Consider the following 23,616-nt stretch of genomic DNA (forward strand, 5'->3'; position numbering starts at 1 on the left):
ACCCTTGATCAGGGGAGTTGGATGATTACTGGAGGCCAGTAAGATGTTATTACGATCGGTATTTTTAGTATAAAGAGAGGTCACAAAATGACCATCTACCAGATTGATGTTAACGTCAAGGTATTGAACCTGTGTAGCATGTATATTATACGTAAATTTTACCGGGGTCTCTGATTGGTTAGGATCTTCTAGGAGCTTAACAAGCTCCTGTGACCCCCCTGACCAGATGATCAGGAGGTCATCGATGTAACGGGTGTACAATAGCACAGATCGTGTCACCATGGGTTCTGTAAAGAAGAGAAGTTTTTCCACTACAAACATAAAAGAATTCGCTAGCGATGGGGCCACTGAGGACCCCATCGCACAGCCCCGGAGCTGTAGGTAATATTTACCATTAAACAAAAAATAGTTGCGTTTGAGTGTAAGCATGAGTAACTGCAAAAAAACCTGAATATCAGGGCCATTGTACAAAGCATTATCACTGATGAGTGCATGCACAGCCGCCACACCTGCATCATGGGGGATGCAGGTGTAGAGGCTGGTCACATCGATGGTCCCTAAGACACAGACATCAGGCACATTACCAATCCTGGCTAATTTTGCTAGCAAAGCATTTGTGTCTTTTAGGTAAGAGGCTTCTGCCTGTAAACACGGCTGTAACCAGGAGTCTAGATAAATCGAGATGTTTTGATATAAAGACCCTCGGGCCGATATTATTGGCCGTCCTGGGGGTTTACTGGCACATTTATGGAGTTTGGGCAATGAATACAATAACGGAGTGATAGGATGTTGGATGGAAAGAGCATCCTTAGTAGCAGCATCAATAATAGAAGAAGCATGGGCATTTTGCAAGATTTTATCTAACTCCTGTTTATACTGTAACGTGGGATCCTTCGGTAATACAGCGTAAGTTTCAACATCACTAAGCTGGCGGTCTAACTCTGCCACATAGTCACAAGTGTCCATGACGACTATGCCGCCGCCTTTATCCGCTTGGCGTATTACGATGTTTTGATCTTCACTCAGTGATTTAACCGCTTTCCAGTCTGCAGCACTGAAATTAGAATGTCCCATGGTAGGCGCTTTAATGATTTTGCTCGAATCATACTCCATGAGTCTGCCAAAAGTCCTTATGGAAGGATTCACTGACACAGGATCGAACTTAGATTTTTCCTTTAATTTATCAGGAAACAACTGTGTCGACACTTGGGTAGATGTTTGTGTCGTTTCACGGTCCTGAAAGAATTCTCGTCTTTTGAGCTGTCTAATAAGCTTAAGCTGTTCAATCTTTACCACGAAGGGATCAGGTTTGTTCGTGGGAACGAAGTTGAGACCTTTTGATAGAACTTGGGTCTCAATTCTGCTTAAGTTACGTGTAGACAGGTTGAAGACTACTTCTTTTGGTTGCGAGAAGGCTGATAACAAGTCTTTGTCCCTCGCCCTTTGGTTCTGCCCGCCCCTCCTTGTGTATTTTCTCCGGGGTTCCCAGCGTACCCTCGGGCTCGAGCCCCTAAAGGGACAGTGCGCTGCGTATCAGAAGTTAGTTCTCCCTCACTTGCTGATGATGGATCGGCGCCTGAAGATGCAGTATCCAACCCATTACGATTGAATCTGGTGCGTGGGCGCCTCCTGAATGGGCGTGAATGGGACTGCTCGCCCCCTGTCAACCAGGGGTAGACCAAGTGTTTCTCATAATCTTGGTTAACACGGTCTTTTTTGTTGTTTTTATAAGACACTAATTCTTTTTTGTATTTTTCAACCTGTAAAGTCAGTTTTTCCAACCAGTTGGTTGACAGATCAGCTGTTAGCTTATTTTTATGTGACTGTTCAAACTCAATCAGCTTCGTACGTACCACAGTCAACTCTTTAGTTACCTCCTCTATGACCGCTACCATAAGATCGAAAGAGCATTTATTTAAAATGCTAGTCCATGTTTTGCAAAACGGAATATTGTAGCGGCCTATAGTGGGCACGTTTTTTACCCTAAAGCCTCTGGGTATTTTTTTCTCTCTTACATAATTAGAGAGAGTAAGACCATGATAGTAAAGGTCAGTTTCCTTCCTTTTGAGATTGGACCATTCATGGTAGAGTTGTAAGTTGTCAGGAATAGTGTCGACCACTCCGTCTTCTTTGAACAAAACACGCTCATAATCCATGTCGGAAAAGCTGACAATGGAGCCTAAAGTGAGCTCCACTCTGGTTTGTAAGGTAGCCAGGTCCTCCTCATGTATTACCTCATTGATCATATTGCAGGCAATCACACTTAGATGGCAGATGTATCCAAACAAGTGAATCCCAACCACCGTGCTGGTAAACCCAGTGACTGGAGATGTGATGTATATATATACACACACACACACACACACACACATATATATAAATATAATTACAGTCTGCTGGTGCCTACCTACTGCAGTATAAATAATTCCAGTCGCTGGTGCCTACCTACTGCAGTATAAATAATTCCAGTCGCTGGTGCCTACCTACTGCAGGAGCAGTGGTTTGCTTAAATGAGGCACCAGGAAGGGTGGTATCAAATCCAGTCTAGATTCCACTAGGCAGGTTATACCCGGTATGTAGAGACGTACGAAAACGTGTCCTCAGTGCCTTGAAAAATTAGGTTGTACCCGCTGTCCACTTAACCACGGACATGTGAACAAGTGGTTCAAGGCACACTAAGGACTATATGACTGTGACAGCCCACCGGGCAGATGCATCGCAACAGCATCTCCTGCATGCCAGCTCCAAGGCAAGCTAAGCTCTGTATCACCGGTGTCGTCAACCTCTTAGAGAAACCCACACATTAAATTCAGTGGTGCAGCATTTCATCAGAAGTGACAGGAGTGTGCAGAAGATAATTGCGCATCTTTTGGCATTCTAACACTGCCTGCCGAAGGCTGGAGCGGCAGCAAAAATTCCTCAACCTGCTCTGCCATGACCTCAAATAAGAGATTGTGACGAGCTGGAACTCATCCCTCTATATGCTGCAGAGGATGGAAAAGCAGCAAAAGGCCATTCAAGCCTACACGTGATCTGCAGGATTTATATGCTACATTGACCTGACTACAGTATGTTACGGTCCCCAAAGTGTTTTTTCTAGCACCCGATGTCACTGGATGCTGAAAAACGAGAGTTTTGGTAGCCCTAACTTAGGTTAAGTCGCTTTCTTCAAGGTCCATGGTAACCACAGGGTGACATCAGGATTATAGGCAGATCCAGAGGACTGTGGCACCAATCAGCAAGATTTTGATTCCCAGGGTGCCTGGTCCCTCTCCTCTATAACCCCGCCTCCATGCTCAGCTCCTCAGTTTTGTTAACCAGCCATTGGCAGAAACGGAGAAGAAAAAGGGCAGATAGAACACATGCCAACACTTTTATAGCACAAAGACATGACTAAGGTCGTGGAAGGTCACAGTGTAGTATACCACAGGTCTAAATTTAGGGTGGGTGTCCTGTGGTTACCATGGACCTTGAAGAAAGATAGTTAACCTAAGGAAGGTCTACCATTACTCTCGTTTTCTTCTTCAGGTTCCATGGTTCCCACAGGGTGACATCGGGGATGTCTCAAAGCCGTATTTAAGGGAGGGAATTTGCCTGAGGTGTCAGAAGTACCCGACGACCAAAGGAAGCATCCTGGGAGGCGAACGTGTCAAATGCATAGAACTTTATGAACGTATGGACAGACTTCCACGTTGCAGCCTTGCACAGTTGTTCAGCAGACGCTCCACTGCGTGCTGCCCATGATGGGCCTACCGCTCTGGTGGAGTGTACCTTTATTGACAAAGGAATGAGAAGATTAGCCTGCTGGTAGGCTTGATGAATGGTCATGCGGATCCAGCGAGCAAACGTTTGCTCGTTCGCTAGCCAACCCTTTTTATGGAAACCATAGAGCACGAAAAGAGTCTGATTTTCTGACCAAAGCAGAACGGTCCAGACAAATGGTCAGAGCCCTGACCACATCCAGCAAACATTCCTCTGCAGAGAGATCATCCGAGTTGAATGCTGGAACCACTATCTCCTGATTGATGTGGAATTTGGAGACTACCTTGGGAAGGAGAGATGGCCTAATCCGTATCAATGCCCTATCTGGATGGAATATAAGGAACAGCGTTCTGCAAGAGAGCTGACAAATGAGACACCCTTTGGCCAGACGCAATTGCTAAAAATAAACACAGTTTTGGCAGTAAGCCACTTGTAATTCACTGCCTGTAGAGGTTTGAAAGGCGGTTTGACCAGAGCCTGCAATACCAGGGACAAGTCCCAGGGTGTTGTAGGGGAACATATGGTGGCTGAATATGTAAAACACCCTGGAGGAATGAAAATACGTCTGGAAGGAATGTTATTTTTCTTTGAAACCAAATTGACAATGCCGAGACATGCACTTTAAGAGAAGCCAGTCTTAAGCCAATGTCTAGGCCCCATTGAAGAAATCCCAGGATTCTGGCTACCCTAAAAACCTTAGGGTCGTACTTACCATGAGAAAAAGGTGTGCCAGACCCGGTAATTGGAATGGTGGCTGGAATGACATCTGTTGCAGATCCACATACCAATGTGGCCAGGCCGGGGCTATCAGAATGAGGTCCCCGCCTTCCCATTTGAATTTCCTGAGTACTCTGGGAATTATGGATATTGGAGGAAAGACATATGGAAGATGATAATTCCATTGCGCTGACAGAGCATCCGTGAAGCTAGCTTGAGGATCCCTTGACCGTTGTTGTTGTGCCTGGACGACATTAGGTCTGCGTCCGGAAGGCCCCAACAGTCTACTAGAAGAGAAAATACAGCGTGTGGACGGTTTCACAGGGGAGACTGTACCCGCACTCTGGAAGACTCTAGCCTCGTGTAGAAGATGGCTGCTGGTCTGAGAGAGCAGGAACTGAGAAAGGACAGCTTCCTGGGCGGCAGAACTGCAGGAGATTGGTGCGCAAAGCTGGGGGCAGCCCCCCTGAGCTGGACTTCCCCCACCGGCACATAATGAGCCCTTAATTAAAATGGATTCTTCAGATCCAGCCTGCGCTCAAGCCCCAGTGATAGTGGAGGCCCTGCCTCAAGCAGCAGTGTCCACCCCAGCTGCTGTCTCCCACAGTGCGCAGCATGGCAGCGGTTTGCGCTCTCAGAGAGAGCCTTACCTGCTCCTGTGCTCCGGCCACGCTGTCTGGGGGAGATATCCGGCAGTGCTAGGCGCTGTGTCTCTCCCCTGCCGAGTACCCCTCTGACCCAGGTCGTGGGTCCCAGCCCCGGCACAGTTGAAGTGGCCACCGCGCCACCATCAATATGACTGACAGCACAGGCAGCCCAGCCGCATCATGCGACTAAGTGTAAAAATAAGAATAAAAAATAAAAAGCTTCTTGTGGGGTTACCTCAGAATCTGAGGTAATCCCTGCTGGAAAAGACGGTGCTCCAGCTTCCTTCTGGCACCAAACAAAAACTGGGGAGTTGAGCATGGGGCAGGGTTATACGGGAGAGGGACCAGGAATCTTGGGAAACTTCAAAAGCTTCGCTGATTGGTGCCACGGTCCTTTAGATCCTCCCTACAACCCCTATGTCACCCCGTGGGAACCATAGAACCTGAAGGCTGTTGACAGGCAACAGTGTAGCGCAGCCCTGTGAAGGATAGCGGCAGGGGGATAGTGGTGGGGGGGAAGGGGGGGGTCAGCGGCGGCACAGAATAAAAAAAATGTTTAAAACACTGGGCCCAAAGTTTATGCAGTAACGGTAGAGACTAGATCCACTTCAGTTTTGATTACAGGCTGTGACGTTCGGTGAGGGTGGAAGTTGTTAGATGCCCTCACAACGTTTTTTATTATATCTGTAATTCATGTAAGTGTAGGTTAATCTGTACCTCGCGGGCTCGCTACGCTCACACACTTCGCTCCAGGTATATGTGGACCCAGAGCATGACGGGAAAATTGTCAAAACTGAAGGGTATCTTAGACACTACCATACAGTAACCAATGACAAAACTCAGGAGAACCAGTATGTCTTTGCTGCATTAATGCTGCCAACTGAAGAGGCTTTTCATGCTGCACAGTGTTCACCCTTCATCCAATAACTGCATTATTCCATACTCAGCCTCAAACATTGACCCTCTAACTCAGGCTTGTCCAACCTGCGGCCCTCCAGATGTGCTAAAACTACACATCCCAGCATGCCTTGCCACAATTTGGCTATTAGGGAATGCTAGAATGATGGCAATGCATGCTGGGATGTGTAGTTTTAGCACATCTGGAGGGCCGCAGGTTGGACATGCCTGCTCTAACTAATTGTTAATTAATCCTGACTTATCAGGATATTGGCTCAACTACAAGCATCAAGTGTTCACCTGTGGTGAATTATACGGGAGGCATTTATACCACAGGGTGTCAGGACAAGTGCCGCTGAGGTTGTGAACATCACGGCCATAGGACTTACATTTAATACAACATCGCATGCATTTTTATAGGAGTCCGAGTACAGTGGAACCCCCACAAAAGCTTCTCACACAAACAGCCAGCAGGTGGCGCACTGGTCAGGATCTGACTCACCTCATCTCTGCAAGGTGACGTCTCATCGTCCTCCTCCGTTACCATCGCCTGTAATCTCCACATCTCCAAACTCCTTAATATCTCTGATGTCCCCTGTGAGGTCTATTGGACAGAAACAGGGATTCTGGGACATGTCATAGAAAAAGGTTAGGTACTTGTTTCCTAGCACAGCCCCAATCGCATTGATCGGGTGTAATTAATAGTGGTCTGCGACGCGACCGACGCGATGCCCCCGATTTCCCATTGAAATGCATTGAAAAAATAAAAAATCGCGTCGGTCGCCCGCGATTTCCCATAGGGAACAATGTTAAATGCCTCAATTTACCCAAATCAACATAGGGAACAATGTTAAATGGTCCAGAAACCCCCAAAAACACCCCTGAACAGTGAAATGGCCCCCCAAAATTAGTTAACGCCACCCCACGATCAACGTGAACCCGAAGCGTGGCGAGCACAGCGAGCCCACGAGGGGCAGCGGTACGCGTCCTCCGACCTTTTCATACCCCCACTATCCACGTCGGCGTGGAGTTGAGAATAGAAAGTGTGGCGAGCGCAGCGAGCCACGCGGATACCTTCACAGTTATACGCGTCCCCTCGCGGGCTTCACAGGTGTCCGTGGCGACCCGGACACCTGTGAAGCCCGCGAAGGGACGCGTTTACCTGTGAAGGTATCCGCTGCGCTCGCCACGCTTCGGGCTCGGTGGCTCGCTGCGCTCGCCACACTTTCTATTCTCAACTCCACGCCGACGTGGATAGTGGGGGTATGAAAAGGTCGGAGGACACGTACCGCTGCACTCGCCACGCTTTGGGTTCACGTTGATCGTGGGGTGGCGTTAACTAATTTTGGGGGGCCATTTCACTGTTCAGGGGTGTTTTGGGGGGTTTCTGGACCATTTAACATTGTTCCCTATGTTGATTTGGGTAAATTGAGGCATTTAACATTGTTCCCTATGGGAAATCGCGGCCATCGCGTCGGGACCATCGCATGCAATTTTTTAGCACGCATGTGATGCGACCAACGCGATTTTTTACCTGCGATGCCCCAGATCATGATCGGTGTGGCCGTGCTAGGAAACAAGTACCAAAGGTTATTCCGTATTGCACATTCCTTTGCATGGACATAGTGACACTTCTAACCCAGGAGCCTCCGGTTCAGCCTGTACAGAATCTATATACAGTAAGACCTAAGACACTGTTATAATGAAGTGCACAAGATGGCGGTGACCGGACTCCATGTATCTTCACCCTCCCACTGTCACACTTCACATCTCTTATATATTTAGCCAGAACGGTCAGTCAGTGTATGTATAATGCTGGGTGGAGTCAGCACCTCTGACTCCACCCACACAGTGCCAGAGAACGCAGTGGTAGACAGCGCCACCTCTCCTCCTCTCCCTCCCCGTGCTGGCCCATATGCTGGCAGACAATGCCTGTAAATAGCCCACTGCTGTCTCCAGCGTCTTCCCCCGTCCCCGCTGCCTCTAGCGCCTCTCTTCCCCCCGTCCCCGCTGCCTCCAGCGCCTCTCTTCCCCCCGTCCCCGCTGCCTCCAGCGCCTCTCTTCCCCCGTCCCCGCTGCCTCCAGCGCCTCTCTTCCCCCAACCCCGCTGCCTCCAGCGTGTCTCTTCCCCCAACCCTGCTGCCTCCAGCGTGTCTCTTCCCCCAACCCCGCTGCCTCCAGCGCCTCTCTTCCCCATCCAGCGTGTCTCTTCCCCTGCTGCCTCCAGCGCCTCTCTTCCCCATCCAGCGCATCTCTTCCCCCATCCCCGCTGCCTCCAGCGCCTCTCTTCCCCATCCAGCGCGTCTCTTCCCCCAACCCCGCTGCCTCCAGCGCCTCTCTTCCCCATCCAGCGCGTCTCTTCCCCAGCTGCCTCCAGCGCATCTCTTCCCCCATCCCCACTGCCTCCAGCGCATCTCCTCCCCCATCCCCACTGCCTCCAGCGCCTCTCTTCCCCCATCCAGCGCATCTCTTCCCACATCCCCACTGCCTCCAGCGTGTCTCTTCCCCCGCTGCCTCCAGCGCATCTCTTCCCCCATCCCCACTGCCTCCAGCTAGTCTCTTCCCCCACCCCCGCGTGTCTCTTCCCCCATCCCCACTGCCTCCAGCCCGTCTCTTCCCCCGTCCCCGCTGCCTCCAGCGTGTCTCTTCCCCCGTCCCCGCTGCCTCCAGCCCGTCTCTTCCCCCGTCCCTGCTGCCTCCACCGTGTCTCTTCCCCGTCCCCGCTGCCTCCAGCGTGTCTCTGCCCCTGTCCCCTTTGCCTCCAACATGTCTCTTCCCCCATCCCCGCTGCCTCCAGCAAGTCTCTCAGGGATAGAGAGGTGAGCGGTACTGTCCACACCTCCCCCCCCCCCTTCCCCTGGAGCTGGTTAGCGGCAGCCGGGTTAGCATCCGAACCCCCCCCCCTTACAAGTTAGGCAGGGGGAGCAGCGGTACAAACACCCCTCCCCCTCATGGAGCAGGTTACTAGCCGCCAGGGGGAGATGTACCCACTAATAACATGGGATGCCCACTCCTATAGGGATTATAATGTTCAGGGTAAGGTTAGTGAGGTAATTTTTAGGACAAGAGAAAAAAGGGACTGCTGTGTGGGGAACGCACTAAGAAAACAAGGAATCATAAAATGTAACTTTTATTTATTAAATTATTAATATTCCCAAAATTTACTGTATGGGAATGGGATTAGCAGCGAAAAATAGGGGTTAAAAATCTTTTACATACAAACATACATTGTGCTCAAAGAAAGAAATAGTGTTTTAAATCGTGTTTGAATCCAAATCGAAAAATGTTAGTTTCATTTCTGTCAGTGACGCTGTGCAACATGTAATTTCTCCCTCTGTGCCTCTGTGGGTAACCGTTTATGATGATGTAACAGGCTTCTGCTGGTATAGTGTGTCAATAAAGAATTTTATATACTATCCAATAAAGATCTCTGAAATGTTTTGTGTTTTATTGCAATATGTTTATTTTTCCACCATTTGGTGCCACCTATTGGTGGTTGATCATATTGCATTAATTTCATCAGGTAAGGGTCTTGTTGGAAATATCTTTATTTTTTACCATTTACTCATAAATGATCCTTTGGTGCCACCTACTGGTGGTAGATGGTAGAACACTGGTTTTCAGTGTAATTTACACAAAGGAATTTTATTATAACAGACACAAGATTTATCAGAGTAAGAAATAATTCTTGGATATTTTTTGGGAAGCAGAGTAATCGATTACACACAGGATCAGGGGTATCTGTATAGATATATGGGTACACTTAGGCAAATGTGCTACTCAGGTGTACTTATGCGCTCTGGTGGACATATCCTATATAATCTGTGGCAGACTTATCCCTTGCTGCTCTCGGATGTATTGATATTTGGCTGGTTGATGCCCAATAAAAGGTCACTACCTGTCTCACCCTAGGTGTGATGTTCTAACACCTGGGAGGTCTAAATTGCGCACTCTTTACACTGGCATCACATTATTTCTAATACATTTCAATAAACAAACATAACATTTCGATTAGGAACCAACGCAAGCGTTTCGCTGACTTAATCAGCTTTATCAAGGCCAACCTGATTGCCCCAGCTGGCTTATATTTATTCATTGATAGCCCACCAATGGGAACACTGTCCCTGTGTCATGTGTACATTGTGTCCAATCATGGGTCTGTTTTAATTCTCAGGTACCACCCCCTGGATTTAATCTATTCATGTCTGGAGGCTGACGTAGTCATGTGATTGCGCTCCTGCATCACGTGGTCGGCGTCCCGTGCCACGTGATCGGCGTCCGGTCGTAACATGGTCATCTTATTGAAGCATATTCGGGCTGATGACCATGTGACCGCCCTACGTCTATCTCCTACATATTCTCTGTGCGGTCATGTCACACCATGTGATTGTCTATCAGCCAATCACGGCATTCATCTATCTTTTACCAGGAAGTTATTGTATTTTTGTCCCACAGCCCCAACCCCGAAATCAGCATGATGTAAAACAATTATGGTTGGTATATTGATTTGTTTTTTGGGTATATTGATTATTTGGGATGTTCTTACACAAATAAAATCTGTCAATTAATATTTTTCATGTCTCTAATATCCTCCTTATTTGATGGATGGTTATAGATGTTTATATTTAAGTGGAAGACTATATTAGTACCAAAACTCCTATCAAATAGACAGCAATATGGGGTGTAGTGCCAGCCAGTGACAGCGCAGTGTATAACCCCCTATTTTTTCAAAGCTGGGGTGTAGTGCCCATTGTAATATAGCAACAAAAAAGGCCAACAAAATTTTAGCATGCATTAAAAGGGGCATGGAATCTAGGGACTCGAGAGTAATCATGCCACTGTATAAAGCATTGGTGAGACCGCACCTCGAATACGGTGTACAATTCTGGGCACCGCACTATAAAAAGGACATTATTGAATTAGAAAAAATCCAGAGACGAGCAACAAAGCTTATTAGGGGAATGGAGAACTTAAGCTACGAGGAAAGATTAAGCAACTTGGGACTTTTTACATTAGAAAAGAGACGCTTAAGGGGGGACATGTACAAATATATCAGGGGCCAATATAAGGAACGGTCACACACCCTCTTTTCTACTAGAAAGGAGTCTAGGACGCGAGGGCATGAGTATAGATTAGAAGAACAAAGATTTTGTTCAGCTAGAAGAAAAAATTTCTTTACAGTCAGAGCAGTCAAACTTTGGAACTCTCTTCCTGGAGAGGTGGTGTCGGCAGACACATTAAATACGTTCAAAATAAGGTTGGACAAACACTTATTGGTTAAAAACATCCATGGGTACATATGAGAAATATAATCTGTCAATCTTTTATAAACATCCTAGGTTGAACTAGATAGACGCAAGTCTTCTTTCAGCCTTACCTACTATGTAACTATGTAGTCATCCACCTCATTTCATATGGATAACCCACTGATAGAGTTTATATCAGGTTTAATAAGGTAATAATTGCCTATAGTTTCTTATATTCATGGGTGCTATTAAAATATCATGAATAATAAAGTGCAAGTGAGTGTGATTGAAAGCAGATTGGTGAATTGAAGAATGACACCTGGTGAAATATTGTATCAAAATAGCGTGATACGTGTGTTGTGACTTTCATACATATGTTGTGTGTTATTCCAAAATGGAGTGAGAATGTGTCCATATAAATAGGTGCCAGGATTGAAAGTATGCTGAAGAATATTTTGAAAGTTTAGAAAAAATGAGTGGGGAAGTCTTTAAATGAAACCACTACAAATAGTGCCACAATAAAACAAAACAAACTTGTTGATAGTGTCGGTGCCTGGAACAGGGATTGAAAGAAAGAGGAAAGGAAGAAAGAAGAAAATTTATAAGATATAAAGTGGAGAATTATATATGAGTGAAGAAATCTAAATAACTTGTCCATAGTGCTATTATGTGTGTAAGAAAAACCTTTTTATTGAAAAAATTGATACCAAAATTCACTGATTCTGTGTGAAAGAGCAATATTTGAAGGGCTGTCCATTGATCAATTATCTATAATAAGATATTCAGGGAGGATCCATTATTGAACCATTCAAATTAAAAATCATATTCATTATGGATAGTGGGTTTCTGAGGGGTGAGGTTCTTTAAAGAGAAGGGGAGGGGGAATAATATAGGGGGAGCAAAAAAAGAGAAAAAATATAATTTGTGTTATGCCATCTGTTGGTCATTAGTTCATATTATACTATATTTATGTATTGGTCATCATAGTTTTACGGGTCCATGACAGGGCTCCTGGGTGGATTATATGCCATATCGGTGGTTATGGTAAGTATTCTTCTTAAGTTTTCTTGTTGGGTTTGTTTTTGTTTTTTTAAATAATTTTCTTGTTTGAATGTGATGGTTGATCCTTATGACATGACTAGGACTCCCCATCATCAAGAAAAAAAGAAAGAAGATTGGTGATATCACATCTCGCTTCACCACACCAAGGAATAATTGTATGTGTAACTGTCAGTTTGATTGAGTCATTCTTTCAAAAAGAGGTTCTGAAAGAGAGAGGACTATCAAACAAAAAGAAGAAAGAAGCCTCTTGATATCAAGTTATCAGTCAGAGGAAGGATACATAGCTATTTGCTTCATTCAATCCTTTTGGAAAAAGACTATCGAGGAGGAAAATCATTTTGGTCTCAAACTGTAATAATTGTCTGTCCAGGTCTCCACTTCGTATACCCAGTTGTATGTGGCTCATTCCAAAGGCTTTGAGGCCACTTGGATCTCCATTGTGTTCCCGCAAAAAGTGCTTTGCCACTGAGGTAAGATTTTTAAATTTCAGGGAGTCTGTTCAAGGATTCCGTATCGTTCCTACATGCTCCAAAATGCAGATCTTCAGAGGCCTGGATGTCTTCCCTATGTAGATTTTTCCACAAGGGCACTCCAAATGGTATACTGTGCCTACAGTCGTGCATATTATTAGGTTTTGAATTTTCCAGACTTTGGAGTTCTTGTCAGTAAAGTCTTCTTTGGAGATCATGTATTTACATGCCTTACAGTGGCCACAGCTTTTTGAGCCTATTTTATTAAATCTGGGTTCACATATTCGTGGTAGATGGCTTTGAACCAGGTGGTCCTTAATATTTCGTGATCTCCTCCAGCTTGTCTGTATCTTAGGTGGTAGGATTGTTTTGAGATATTTATCTACCTTCAAAATGTCCCAATGATTCTGGAGGATATGGTTAATTTCTTTCCAGTAGACATTGAAGGTACCCACAAATCTTATGGAGTCAGTATTGTTCTTAATTCTGGGTTTTAACAAAGTTTCACGAGGAAGGGCTTCAACCTGTTTAGTTGCTTTTTTTACAAGTCTGTTACTGTACCCTCTTCTTTTGAAACGGTCCTGTAGTTCTTGTTCCCGCATTTGAAAAGTGTCAGGATCTGAGACGTTCCGTTTTATTCTCATTAATTCCCCTTTCGGGATAGCTCTAATGGTGGAGGGTAGATGAGAACTTTCGGAGTGGAGAATGCTATTTGTAGATTTTTTTTACGATAGAGATCTGTGGAGATGGTACCTTCCTCGTTTAGCCTAATTTTCAGATCAAGGAAGCTGATCTCTTTTTGATTCATCTCAGAGGTAAGTTTCAGGTTTAGTTGGTTGTTGTTTAAAATCGCCAGGAATTCTTTCAATGGTCCTAGTTCACCCTCCCCAGCGGTGTAGCTAGCTGCCATGGTGCCCGGAGCATTCAACATGGTTATAGCAGTCTCCAGGAGGAGTCACCATGCTGAATTAAAACAACACTATTTTTACCATGTACTTGATGTCATCACACACCCATTACATATTATACCGCATGCCATAATGCCCATTACACATTATGCCACGCACCATAATACCTATTACACCACATGTCGTAATGCCCATTACATGCTATACCAAACACCATAATGCCCATTACATGTTATACCAAACCCCGTAATGCCCAATACACGCTATACCAAACCCCGTAATGCCCAATACACGCTATACCAAACCCCGTAATGCCCAATACACGCTATACCAAACCCCGTAATGCCCAATACACGCTATACCAAACCCCGTAAAATGCCCAATACACATTATACCAAACCCCGTAAAATGCCCAATACACATTATACCAAACCCCGTAAAATGGCTAATACACATTATACCAAACCCTGTAAAATGCCCAATACACATTATACCAAACCCCGTAATGCCCATTACACATTATACCAAACCCCGTAATGCCCATTACACATTATACCAAACCCCGTAATGCCCATTACACATTATACCAAACCCCGTAATGCCCATTACACATTATACCAAACCCCGTAATGCCCATTACACAGTATACAAAACACCATAATGCCCATTACATGTTATACCAAACACCATAATGCCCATTACATGTTATACCAAACACCATAATGCCCATTACATGTTATACCAAACACTGTAATGCCCATTACACGCTATACCAAACACAGTAATGCCCATTACACCAAACACCGTAATGCCCATTATATAATAACACACAACGTACTGCCTATTACATATTATGCCACATTAGTGCCACTTACCTGCATGCTCGTTGCTAAGGGTTTCATGCTCGATGCCAGGGGTTTCATGCTTTGTCTGGGGTCTCTGTGACAGGCAGCCAGTGACACCTGTGTGGTGTCGGTGTCACTCAGCCTTCCCGGTGGACAACAGGCCAAATAGGAGGGCCCAGCTAGGGCAGCAGGGGCCATGGGGGCAATTTAGGGCTTCTCAGAGACAGCCACATAGTGGCTGCCACAGGACTCAAGAGGGTGGGCCCACAATCAATGGGCTGGAGCCTGGCCGGGCTTTGCTAGGGCAGCCTGAGCCCTTGGCAGCAGCAGAGGCCAGGGAGGAAAAAACTCCTCAAAGCCTACCAGTGCCACACGGTGGCTTTCAATAGTAAGGGAACATCGGGCAGTCACACTCACACTGACTGGCAGCCCCATCACCCGATTCTCCGGCAGCGGTGCAGCCCCAGCGTCCGTGTTGTCCTTCTGCGCATGCGCCGCGGCCAGCCTGTGCTTTACGCTGCTGCTGAGACACATCAGACTCGGCAGAGCGCTGTGTGCGTGCGCACCCTAGAGCTGTAAATCAGCCTGTGCTTTTAAGCACAGGCTGGCAGCGGCGCATGCGCAGAAGGACATCACGGACGCTGGGGCTGCACACAGCGCTGTGCCGCTGCCAGAGAATCGGGTGATGGGGCTGCGGGCTGACAGTCAGTGTGAGTGTGACTGGCCGATGTTCCCTATTAAACGCCACCCGTCGGAACATGCTGCCCGCCGTTAGTACTATTTAGTATTGTACATTTGCGGAGGGGGGGCGGGCCGGCGGCGCCAGTCGTCCAATCGGCGCCCGGAGCGTGAGCTCCGGTGGCTCCGCCCTCCCTACGCCTCTGACCCTCCCACAGGAACAGGACATCATTAATGTATCTGAAATACATTAGAATGTTTTCCGTATACTTTTCCATGGCTTCATGGAACACCACTGCTTTCTCCCACCACCCCAGGTAGAGGTTGGCATAGGTAGGCGCACAAGCCGTCCCCATAGCTGTCCCTCTAACCTGGAGGTAGTGGGATTCCTGACACACAAAGAAATTTCTGGTAAGTATAAACTCCAGGAGTTCAAGAAGGCATTCATTAAAATCAGATTGAGTTCCCATGTTTAGGAAGTATCTGACTGCCTGCACACCCAGCTCATGATTGATGCTGGTGTACAGGCTCTCTACATCACAGGATACCAGGCATACTCCAGGATTCACCGACATGTTCTGTAATTTAATCAATACGTCAGTTGTATCTTTGACATAAGATGGTAAAGAAATTACATGTTTTCTTAAGTGTTGGTCTACATAAATGCTTGCCTTTTCTGTCAGGCTCCCCATTCCTGACAGAATCGGTCTCCCTGGAGGTTTCCTTTCGTTTTTATGTATCTTAGGGAGTAGATACAGGGTAGGGGTTTTTGGTTTTCTCATTTTGAGGAATTCAAAGTCATTCTTGGAGATAATGTTGTTGTTAAAGGCCGCCTGTACAATCCTGTTGTACTGTGATGTGAAGAGATTGCTTGGATTGAAAATCAGTTTTTTATAGCAGGTGGTGTCATTTACATGTCTGTTGAGCTCTTCTAAATACATGGTTCTAGGCCAGAGGACTATATTGCCGCCTTTATCCGACGCCTTTACGATTACATCGTTCCATTTGGCAATTTCAGACAGAGCTGATCTCTCCTGCTTGCTGATGTTATCTTTCAATCTCTTCTTCTTTTTCATAAGGTCATCTAGGTCTTGGGATACCATTTCCTGATAGACCTGTACGGCAGGACAGATTTGACTGTCTGGAAAGAAAGTGGATCTTTTTTTTATCTTATTACTGTTAGGAATTAAACTGGGGGAGGTGTCAGATTCGACCTCGTTTTCATTTTCAAGATCTTCCAAGATTTGTAAAATGGCTTGATCTTGCTCACTAAAAACCTCTGTTGAGGGTTTTCTACTGAAGAATTTCTTTAAAAGAATTTTTCTAGTAAATAGTTGGAGATCTTTCTCACACTCAAAACGGTTGAAATCAGAGGCTGGGGAAAAAGACAGACCCTTACTTTATTTTTTCTTGATCTTTGGTAACTATTTTATCAGTCAAATTAATGATTCGTAAGGAGTCTAATTCCTCTCCCACTGATGTTTGCACGGCTGTATTTAATTTTGATACCTCCTCCTCTACCTCTGGTCCCCTTTCCAATCCAGAGTATCTCTTTTTCTTCTTCATCCTCCTCTTCCCCTTCCTGATCTTTCTCCAAATTCGTGTCTGGTCTGATTTTGTCCTAAAAAATCCTCCTGTGATCTCTTAGGGAAGATTGATTATCAGAGTTATCCCCATCTGATGTTTCCATCTCTGAACTACTATAATTGGACATGATGGTATTATTTATGAATTGTCGAGGTTTAGTGTTCCACCTGAAGAATTGATTCAGAGAGAAATCTGTTTTGTCCCCCTGAACATAATGATAATCAATCTTCCCTAAGAGAACACAGGAGGATTTTTTTAGGACAAAATCAGACCAGACAAGAATTTGGAGAAAGATCAGGAAGGGGAAGAGGAGGATGAAGAAGAAAAAGAGATACTCTGGATTGGAAAGGGGACCAGAGGGAGAGGAGGAGGTATCAAAATTAAATACAGCCATGCAGGGAGACCGATTCTGTCAGGAATGGGGAGCCTGACAGAAAAGGCAAGCATTTATGTAGACCAACACTTAAGAAAACATGTAATTTCTTTACCATCTTATGTCAAAGATACAACTGACGTATTGATTAAATTACAGAACATGTCGGTGAATTCTGGAGTACGGCTGGTATCCTGTGATGTAGAGAGCCTGTACACCAGCATCAATCATGAGCTGGGTGTGCAGGCAGTCAGATACTGTACTTCCTAAACATGGGAACTCGATCTGATTTTAATGAATTCCTTCTTGAACTCCTGGAGTTTATACTTACCAGAAATTTCTTTGTGTGTCCGGAATCCCACTACTTCCAGGAAGGAGGGACAGCTATGGGGACGGCTTGTGTGCCTACCTATGCCAACCTCTACCTGGGGTGGTGGGAGAAAGCAGTGGTGTTTAATGAAGCCATGGAAAAGTATACGGAAAACATTCTAATGTATTTCAGATACATTGATGATGTCCTGTTCCTGTGGGAGGGTGAACTAGGACCATTGAAAGAATTCCTGGCGATTTTAAACAACAACCAACTAAACCTGAAACTTACCTCTGAGATGAATCAAAAAGAGATCAGCTTCCTTGATCTGAAAATTAGGATAAATGAGGAAGGCACCATCTCCACAGATCTCTATCGTAAAAAAACATCTACAAACAGCATTCTCCACTCCGAAAGTTCTCATCTACCCTCCACCATTAGAGCTATCCCGAAAGAGGAATTAATGAGAATAAAACGGAACTTCTCAGATCCTGACACTTTTCAAATGTGGGAACAAGAACTACAGGACCGTTTCAAAAGAAGAGGGTACAGTAACAGACTTGTAAAAAAAGCAACTAAACAGGTTGAAGCCCTTCCTCATGAAACTTTGTTAAAACCCAGAATTAAGAACAATACTGACTCCATAAGATTTGTGGGTACCTTCAATGTCTACTGGAAAGAAATTAACCATATCCTCCAGAAACATTGGGACATTTTGAAGGTAGATAAAGATCTCAAAACAATCCTACCACCTAAGATACAGACAAGCTGGAGGAGATCACGAAATATTAAGGACCACCTGGTTCAAAGCCATCTACCACGAATATGTGAACCCAGATTTAATAAAAAAGGCTCAAAAAGCTGTGGCCACTGTAAGGCATGTAAATACATGATCTCCAAAGAAGACTTTACTGACAAGAACTCCAAAGTCTGGAAAATTCAAAATCTAATAATATGCACGACTGTAGGCACAGTATACCATTTGGAGTGCCCTTGTGGAAAAATCTACATAGGGAAGACATCCAGGCCTCTGAAGATCCGCATTTTGGAGCATGTAGGAACGATACGGAATCCTTGAACAGACACCCTGAAATTTAAAAATCTTACCTCAGTGGCAAAGCACTTTTTGCTGGAACACAATGGAGATCTAAGTGGCCTCAAAGCCTTTGGAATGAGACACATACAACTGGGTATACGAGGTGGAGACCTGGACAGACAATTATTACAGTTTGAGATTAAAATGATTTTCCTCCTCGATAGTCTTTTTCCAAAAGGATTGAATGAAGCAAATAGCTATGTATCCTTCCTCTGACTGATAACTTGATATCAGGAGGCTTCTTTCTTCTTTTTGTTTGATAGTCCTCTCTTTCAGAACCTCTTTTTGAAAGAAAGACTCAATCAAACTGACAGTTACACATACAATTATTCCTTGGTGTGGTGAAGCGAGATGTGATATCACCAATCTTCTTTCTTTTTTTCTTGATGATGGGGAGTCCTAGTCATGTCATAAGGATCAACCATCACATTCAAACAAGAAAATTATTTAAAAAAACAAAAACAAACTCAACAAGAAAACTTAAGAAGAATACTTACCATAACCACCGATATGGGATATAATCCACCCAGGAGCCCTGCCATGGACCCGTAAAACTATGATGACCAATACATAAATATAGTATAATATGAACTAATGACCAAAAGATGGCATAACACAAATTATATTTTTTCTCTTTTTTGCTCCCCCTATATTAATCCCCCTCCCCTTCTCTTTAAAGAACCTCACCCCTCAGAAACCCACTATCCATAATGAATATGATTTTTAATTTGAATGGTTCAATAATGGATCCTCCCTGAATATCTTATTATAGATAATCGATCAATGGACAGCCCTTCAAATATTGCTCTTTCACACAGAATCAGTGAATTTTGGTATCAATTTTTTCAATAAAAAGGTTTTTCTTACACACATAATAGCACTATGGACAAGTTATTTAGATTTCTTCACTCATATATAATTCTCCACTTTATATCTTATAAATTTTCTTCTTTCTTCCTTTCCTCTTTCTTTCAATCCCTGTTCCAGGCACCGACACTATCAACAAGTTTGTTTTGTTTTATTATGGCACTATTTGTAGTGGTTTCATTTAAAGACTTCCCCACTCATTTTTTCTAAACTTTCAAAATATTCTTCAGCATACTTTCAATCCTGGCACCTATTTATATGGACACATTCTCACTCCATTTTGGAATAACACACAACATATGTATGAAAGTCACAATACACGTATCAAGCTATTTTGATACAATATTTCACCAGGTGTCATTCTTCAATTCACCAATCTGCTTTCAATCACACTCACTTGCACTTTATTATTCATGATATTTTAATAGCACCCATGAATATAAGAAACTATAGGCAATTATTACCTTATTAAACCTGATATAAACTCTATCAGTGGGTTATCCATATGAAATGAGGTGGATGACTACATAGTTACATAGTAGGTAAGGCTGAAAAAAGACTTGCGTCTATCTAGTTCAACCTAGGATGTTTATAAAAGATTGACAGATTATATTTCTCATATGTACCCATGGATGTTTTTAACCAATAAGTGTTTGTCCAACCTTATTTTGAACGTATTTAATGTGTCTGCCGACACCACCTCTCCAGGAAGAGAGTTCCAAAGTTTGACTGCTCTGACTGTAAAGAAATTTTTTCTTCTAGCTGAACAAAATCTTTGTTCTTCTAATCTATACTCGTGCCCTCGCGTCCTAGACTCCTTTCTAGTAGAAAAGAGGGTGTGTGACCGTTCCTTATATTGGCCCCTGATATATTTGTACATGTCCCCCCTTAAGCGTCTCTTTTCTAATGTAAAAAGTCCCAAGTTGCTTAATCTTTCCTCGTAGCTTAAGTTCTCCATTCCCCTAATAAGCTTTGTTGCTCATCTCTGGATTTTTTCTAATTCAATGATGTCCTTTTTATAGTGCGGTGCCCAGAATTGTACACCGTATTCGAGGTGCGGTCTCACCAATGCTTTATACAGTGGCATGATTACTCTCGAGTCCCTAGATTCCATGCCCCTTTTAATGCATGCTAAAATTTTGTTGGCCTTTTTTGTTGCTATATTACAATGGGCACTACACCCAGCTTGCTGTCTATTTGATAGGAGTTTTGGTTTCTTCCACTTAAATATAAACATCTATAACCATCCATCAAATAAGGAGGATATTGGAGACATGAAAAATATTAATTGACAGATTTTATTTGTGTAAGAACATCCCAAATAATCAATATACCAACCATAAGTGTTTTACATCATGCTGATTCCGGCGTTGGGGCTCTGGGACAAAAAATACAATAACTTCCTGGTAAAAGATAGATGAATGCCGTGATTGGCTGATAGTCACATGTCGCACCATGTGATTGTCTATGTCACATGACCGCACTGAGAATATGTAGGAGATAGACGTAGGGCGGTCACATGGTCATCAGCCCGAATATGCTTCAATAAGATGACCATGTTACAACCGGACGCCGATCACGTGGCACGGGACGCCGACCACGTGATGCAGGAGCGCAATCACATGACTACGTCAGCCTCCAGACATGAATAGATTAAATCCAGGGGGTGGTACCTCAGAATTAAAACAGACCCATGATTGGACACAATGTACACATGACACAGGGTCAGTGTTCCCATTGGTGGGCTATCAATGAATAAATATAAGCCAGCTGGGGCAATCAGGTTGGCCTTGATAAAGCTGATTAAGTCAGCGAAACGCTTGTGTTGGTTCCTAATCGAAATGTTATGTTTGTTTATTGAAATGTATTAGAAATAATGTGATGCCAGTGTAAATAGTGCGCAATTTAGACCTCCCAGGTGTTAGAATATCACACCTAGGGTGAGACAGACAGTGACCTTTATTGGGCATCAACCAGCCAAATATCAATACATCCGAGAGCAGCAAGGGATAAGTCTTCCACAGATTATATAGAATATGTCCACCAGAGCGCATAAGTAGCTCGGATGGTGTAATGGTTAGCATTACTGCCTCACAGCGCTGAGGTCATGGGTTCATTTCCCACCATGGCTCTAACTGTGTGGAGTTTGTATATTCTCCCCGTGCTTGCGTGGGTTTACTCCGGGTACTCCGGTTTCCTCCCACAACCCAAAAATATACAGATAGGTTAATTGGCTTCCAACAAATTAACCCTAGAATGCCTGTGTGTGTGTGCATGTGGTAGGGAAAATAGATTGTAAGCTCCACTGGGGCAGGGACTGATGTGAATGTTCATATATTCTCTGTAAAGCGCTGCGTAATCTGTATGCGCTATATAAGAAACTGTTAATAAATAAATAAGTACACCTGAGTAGCACATTTGCCTAAGTGTACCCATATATCTATACAGATACCCCTGATCCTGTGTGTAATCGATTACTCTGCTTCCCAAAAAATATCCAAGAATTATTTCTTACTCTGATAAATCTTGTGTCTGTTATAATAAAATTCCTTTGTGTAAATTAAACTGAAAACCAGTGTTCTACCATCTACCACCAGTAGGTAAATGAGTAAATGGTAAAAAATAAAGACATTTCCAACAAGACCCTTACCTGATGAAATGAATGCAATATGATCAACCACCAATAGGTGGCACCAAATGGTGGAAAAATAAACATAAAGCAATAAAACACAAAACATTTCAGAGATCTTTATTGGATAGTATATAAAATTCTTTATTGACACACTATACCAGCAGAAGCCTGTTACATCATCATAAACGGTTACCCACAGAGGGAGAAATTACATGTTGCACAGCGTCACTGACAGAAATTTAACTAACATTTTTCGAATTGGATTCAAACACGATTTTAAAACACTATTTCTTTCTTTGAGCACAATGTATGTTTGTATGTAAAAGATTTTTAACCCCTATTTTTCGCTGCTAATCCCATTCCCATACAGTAAATTTTGGGAATATTAATAATTTAATAAATAAAAGTTAAATTTTATGATTCCTTGTTTTCTTAGTGCGTCCCCCACACAACAGTCCCTTTTTTCTCTTGTCCTAAAAATTATTGTATACTTGACTGCTGGGAACAGCACCCCCTCCATTGATCAGATTATTTGGGGCCTTTCCTAAAAATACCGTATTTAATTAGTGTGCAGATGTGCAAACAAGCTCCCTAATGGAGCCAATACTACTAAGGTTAGTGAGGTACATGGCACTCTGCCCCCAGTCCCCCCCCCACCCCCATGTAATGTAACATTATACTGTATTATTATTGCAGGACCAGCGACCAGTTGCTGGAGGTGACAGCCATCACCCTGACCTTAGCCTTGCCAGCCCCACACATCAGCACGGTCACCACTGCCAGCCACAATACAGTCCGGCCCTGTGTGGTGAAGCAGCAGCCCTGTCACCCGCAGTATTTCCCCAACCCCCCCCCCCCCCCAGCACAAACCATATTTCACGCAGTAAAGCCGCTCACAGGTTAAGAGGGCGGAGCCCCTTACAACGGTGCGAGGAGCGCCCGTAGGGGTTACTTATATTTATTGGGTTCTGTTACCGGAGATATTTCAGGGGCAGATTTCTTCTTCATCTTCTTTTTAGATGGAGCCTGTTCCTCCTCTTCCTCTGACCCGTTCCCCACAACAAGGTCTTCAGCCTTCTCCTGGCTTGGCTCTTCCTTCTGAGGGAAGAGGAAATATGTCAGCTCTGGAGCTCCACCTGGCATTGGCTTTTCAGTGTAAAAGTCTACTCATCATAAAAGTGCAGTGCAATAAGGGCACCAGCGCGACAGCGCGCACATTATTCTCGGTGAGTCCTGCGATGTCAGGCCGATCTAATCGCACTTCCATTCCATCTCACACAGGTGGATTTACCCTTCAGGGTCAGCAGCGGATTTGAAAGTCGCTCTTTTTAGAGGTGTAATAAAACACTTCCATTACACAGTATCTTTGGAAAAAGGATGTTCCTGTACCTAATACAGTCGGCTATCACTTAGAAGTTGGATCCCGAATTACCACTGTATTTCTGCCCCGCATGCGTATTATGATTTCTACGATTATACCAAGCTGGAGGCGGTTGGTTGAAAACACATCACGCAGGTC

General features: G+C 44.3%; 1 protein-coding gene across 1 annotated transcript in view; it reads right to left on the bottom strand.

Annotated features, from left to right (window-relative positions):
- Positions 1–23,616, bottom strand: part of LOC146060726 (uncharacterized) — a 147,283-nt gene that overhangs the window by 36,800 nt on the left and 86,867 nt on the right. Inside the window, 2 exon segments of the mRNA XM_083174327.1 lie at positions 6,526–6,627; positions 23,073–23,195. Of these exon segments, the coding sequence (XP_083030453.1) occupies positions 6,526–6,627; positions 23,073–23,195 (225 nt within the window).

Source organism: Crinia signifera, chromosome 1 (assembly GCF_055691185.1).
Source record: "Crinia signifera chromosome 1, ASM5569118v1, whole genome shotgun sequence".
Taxonomy (NCBI): Eukaryota; Metazoa; Chordata; class Amphibia; order Anura; family Myobatrachidae; genus Crinia; species Crinia signifera.